The sequence below is a fragment of the Chiloscyllium plagiosum genome, chromosome 4 (genome assembly GCF_004010195.1).
Source record: "Chiloscyllium plagiosum isolate BGI_BamShark_2017 chromosome 4, ASM401019v2, whole genome shotgun sequence".
NCBI lineage: Eukaryota > Metazoa > Chordata > Chondrichthyes > Orectolobiformes > Hemiscylliidae > Chiloscyllium > Chiloscyllium plagiosum.
This window is the reverse complement of record NC_057713.1, coordinates 2393226-2398055: the sequence shown is the minus strand read 5'-3', so window position 1 is coordinate 2398055 and position 4830 is coordinate 2393226. Positions and strand designations below refer to the sequence as shown.

Here is a 4830-nt window from a genome sequence, read left to right as displayed (position 1 = left end):
GGGAGGGGGGGAGGAGGGGGGGAGGGGGGGAAATGACGTATGGTGTGACATGGGGTTAGGGGCGGGGTCTGTTGAGATAATATGTCGGGTCCCGTGAGCCGCCTCCGGTACCTGGTTCCTCCAGGGCTGGGGTCCCGCGGCCGGATTCGGGGCCGCTACCGGCTCCATCCTCCCGGTTGACGGAGGAGATGGGGGCCTCGGCCTCGGGCTCAGGCTGCGGCCGGGGCTGGGGCCGAGTGTCCGGGAGAATCAGGAACTTCACTCCGAGCGGAGCCACCGCTCCCGATGCAAATGGCGGCGGCCGGAACCGGAAACCGGGGCGGGCCCGGGGTCAGAGGTTAAACGATCCCGTCATCCGCATAGGGGACTTTCTCATGACGTCAGAGGGTGGTGCAAAGGTCCGCCATTGTCACCTCGTTTTCCCTCAGTCTGTCAGGGACAGGAAGAGTATAACCGAGATTTGAAAAGCAGGATTTCGGAGTTTTGACAGTATCCTGATATTGCCTTGCCTGGTTTAATCTAACCAAATACATCAGCTCATGTTTACCTGATTGATTGCCATTTGCCCATCTGACCAGCTGTATAATCTTAGATTACAGAAGCCAGTCAAATAGTCTGATCAATGGCAAATAGTATTTAAGGAAAAAAAACTTATCACCCAAAGGGTGATGAAAGTCTGGAGCTCACTGCCTGAAAGGTTGGAAGAGGTAGGAAACTGTCATGGCAATTAAGAAGGTGGGAATAGTTTAGTTTGAGATTTTGTTCAGCATGGACTGGTTGGACCAAAGGGTCTGTTTCCGTGCACTTTGACTTTAGATGCGCACTTGTGACACCAACTTGTACAAAGCAGTGAACCCAGTGCTGAAAAATGGGATTTGAATAGTTATGCTGAAGGGTCTATTTTTGTACTGTAGACCCTTATGACTCTGTGACTGGGATTTGGTGCATTACGAGGCCATTCAGCCCATCATATCTGCAATGTCTTTGCCAATTATCATCCCATTTGATGCTGTTGCCTTCTCATCTACCCGTAACTCTACATGCTTTTTTTCCTTCTCAAACAATCTTGAATTCTTCAATTGAACCACTCCCCGACCCCACTCCGAACTCTCAGGTACTGAAATCCAGACCCTAACTGCACACTGAAGTCTTTTCCTTGTGTAGTGTTTCATTCTTTTATCAACTGTTTTAAATCTATGCCCACTGTTCGTGATTCTTTGAAGAGTAAGATCATTTCTCCTTACCTACTCTGTCCAGACTCCAGAAACCTCTGCACACCCCTATGTTATGTCCTCTCATCTCTGTCCAAAGAGGAAAATAGTCTAAATTTCTCTCCTTTCCTCACTGTTTTTCATTCCTGGAACCATTCCAGCAAACTGACTCCAGGACTTTCACATCGTTCTGTAAATATTTTGTTTTTATTTTCTGTGTTTTAGATTGTAGACTAACATGGAAAATAATTTTTAAATTAAGTTACTTGCTGGGGCAGCACAGTGGCTCAGTGGTTAGCACTGCTGCCTCACAGCACCAGGGTCCCATGTTCGATTCCAGGCTTGGGCAACTGTCTGTGTGGAGTTTGCACGTTCTCACTGTGCCTGTGTAGGTTTCCTCCGGTTTCCTCCCACAGTCCAAAGATGTGCAGGTCAGGTGAATTGGCTGTGCTAAATTGCCCACAGTGTTAGGTGCATAGTCAGAGGGAATTGGGTCTGGGTGGGTTACTTTTCGGAGGGTCGGTGTGGACTGGTTGGGCTGAAGGGCCTGTTTCCACACTGCAGGGAATCTAATCTATGAAAGTGTGGGTGTACTGTACCTTTAAGAGAGTTAAAAGCTAGCAGTGATAGCACCGTGTGTTCCCAATAAGAAACAATGTAACCTTTGGTTCAGAACAGATACCACTGGCTGTGTTGCTATGAGACAAAAAAAAACAGAATTGAACTCAGCCAATCAGTTTAAGTTACACCTTGAAAATACAAAATTCCAATCAAGTTTGAATTGAGTATACTGACAATCCTTAAAAGCCAATGACACAATTCAATGTTTTGGGGTTATAAGACCAGGGGAAATTGAACAATTGAGAGGAGAACTGCCATCTACCAGCAGGCAAAGACTGTCTTTATCAATCAGTAACCTGTGAAGCAGAATCCCCAAGTAGAAGAAAAGAAGACAGCGATACAGAGAAAACCAAAAGCTGCCTAGTTTTGAGATAAGAAGTGTTGTTTTGCAAATCATAATTGGGAGTTTTATTGACTAGTATTATAAAGGACAGGTAAAAGATAGGCTAGAGAGGAGTTGTAAATAGTCATTAGTTAATTATTCTCTGTTCTACTTTAAGAAATAAAGTGGTTAATGTTTATTTCAAATAGTTCTTGGCCTTTAGAATTTTCACAGATTACTGCACGAGATAATTCTTTTCTATGTTGATGATTTACAGTAAGCAGAAACGTTTACCCCATGTTGTAACATACTGAAATGCATTTTGTGTGTTTATAGATGTTGCTGTTTTGTTCAAGCAGAGGGGAAAGTTGTCTGTAGATAGCCCAGCCCCGGGGGATTCGTGCAGAGTGAGATTCACCTGGCAACAAGTAGCTGATCAATTTGTGCAGTTTTGAACCATCAGTGATACCAGAAGTCATCTGCCTGATGACCACTCTCTGATTGGATGCTGGTTGGCTGATCAGTTTGATAGCATGAAATATAGCGTGAGAGGTTTTCAGACTGCTTGAAGGGACAGATTGTATGTCTTCATTTCTATCGTTAAAAAAAAGCTTGAAGAATGTCATTTATCTTCTTCTTTCTGTTGCTATAAGCTGTTGCCTTTGACCAATGATTAAGAGACTTTGCAGTTAGTGCACTAATTGCTCATTCCTCCTGCAAAGAAATGATGGGACTTGGGAACAGAAAATCCTGACAATGCAAAAGGAACATCTCAGTCTGGTGCTATTGAACTGCGGTTCCCAGATTTCTTCCCTTCATTTTTTTTTTTATTTGTTTTTATATCTGTACCTGTGCATAAAGGTTTTAAAAGAGCATTGGAGTTTTAACCTAGCACCAGATGCTGATAGTTCATAGCTGTTCGCTTGTGATTAGAATTTACTAAATTACAGTAAGTAGCAAAGACAGGGAGAACTGATTAAATAGATACTTTGGTTCCATCTTCAGAAGGTGGATGAACACAATGGTCTTACGGTGCAGAAATATTAGGGATCACAAGATCTAGTGAGAGGAAGGTACTGAAGGAAATCAGTATAAATAGGGAAATGGATTTGGAGAAATTGATGGGATTGAAGGCCAATAAATCCACAAGGCCTTGCCAGATATAGTAAATGTATTGGTAAGGCCCAAGAAATAGTAGATGTATTGGTGGTCATCTTTCAAAATTCCTTGCACACCAGCCAGTGAAGGTAAACATGCACTGTGGAAGTTAAGGTAAATATGAGAAAATACAGGCCCAGTCAAACCAATCTCTCCTTATAACAACACTCCTACCATCTGTGCTATCAATCTAGTGAACCTCTGCTGCACCCCATCTATGGTACGTATATCCTTTCTTAGGTTAGGAGACCAAATCTGCACAGAATGTTCCAGATGTGGTCTCACTAAAGCCCTGTACAGTAAGACTTTTCAATTTCTGAACTCAAATCCTCTTGCTTTCATTTGCTTTCCGAATTGCTCACTGCACCTACCTGAATACGTTCATTGCCTGCCATTTAGAAAAAGACTGATTTATTCCTAGTGATCCCAGTCAACCAGTTCTCAATCAATGCCAGTACATTACCCCACCCCATGTACCTTAACTTTACTCAACTGTTCCGCTCACACAGGCATCTGTGGCAATGAGTTCCTAAGGATCAAACCCTCTGAGAGAAGAAATTCCTCCTCATCTCAGTTTTATCCTGTCTTTTGTAACAGATTCTGTCATTTTCCCCACTACCAATGCTAAACTAACTGGTCTGTCATGTGAAATCTCCTGATTGAATGATTATTGTCCCTGAGGAAGCAGGGAGGCTGCGGAAGGATTTGGACAGTTTAGGAAAGTGGGCAAAGAAATGGCAGATGGAGTACAATGTGGGAAAGTGTGAGGTAGGAAGAATAGAGGCATGAACTATTTTCTAAATGGGGAGAAAATTCAGAACTCTGAAGTGCAGAGAAACCTGGGAGTTCTAGTCCAGGATTTTCTCAGGGTTAACTTGCAAATTGAGTCAGTCGTTAGGAAGGCAGATACAATGATGGTATTTATTTTGAGAGGACTTGAATATAAAAACAGGGATGTATTTCTGAGGCTCTATAAGGTTCTGGTCAGACCACATTTGGAGTATCGTATGCTGTTTTGGACAGCATATCTCAGGAAGGATGTACTGGCCCTGGAGGAGGTTCATGAGAATGGTCCCAGGAATGAAAAGCCTACCATTTGAGGAACAATTGAGGACACTGGGTCAATCCTTGATTGAGTTTCAAAGGATATGGGGAGATCTAATTGAAACATACTGAATGGCCTGGATAGAGTGGATGTTCGGAAGATGTTTCCATTGGTAGGAAAGACTAGGACCCGAATGCACACCCTTAGAGTAAAGGGAAGACCTTTTAGAACCGAGATAAGGAGAAACATCTTCAGCCAGGGAGTGGGGAATCTATGGAATTCACTGCCACAGAAGGCTGCAGAGGCCAGGTCATTGAGTATATTTAAAACAGGAATAGATAGATCGGTTCTTGAGTATCAAGGGTTACAGGGAGAATGGTGTTCAGAAGCTTATCAGCTGTAATTGAGTGGCAGAGCAGACTCGATGGGCTGAATGGCCTAATTTCTGCTCTTATATCTTATAGTCTTAAATG

At 43.3% G+C, this 4830-nt stretch overlaps 1 protein-coding gene across 1 annotated transcript in view; it reads right to left on the bottom strand.

Annotated features, from left to right (window-relative positions):
- Nucleotides 1-311, bottom strand: part of riok3 (RIO kinase 3 (yeast)) — a 22482-nt gene extending 22171 nt beyond the window's left edge. The window contains exon 1 of the mRNA XM_043687587.1: nucleotides 112-311. Coding sequence (XP_043543522.1) covers nucleotides 112-168 — 57 coding nt within the window. The 5' untranslated portion in view covers nucleotides 169-311. The remainder of the gene's footprint in view (nucleotides 1-111) is intronic.
- Between the last annotated feature and the right edge of the window lie 4519 nt (nucleotides 312-4830).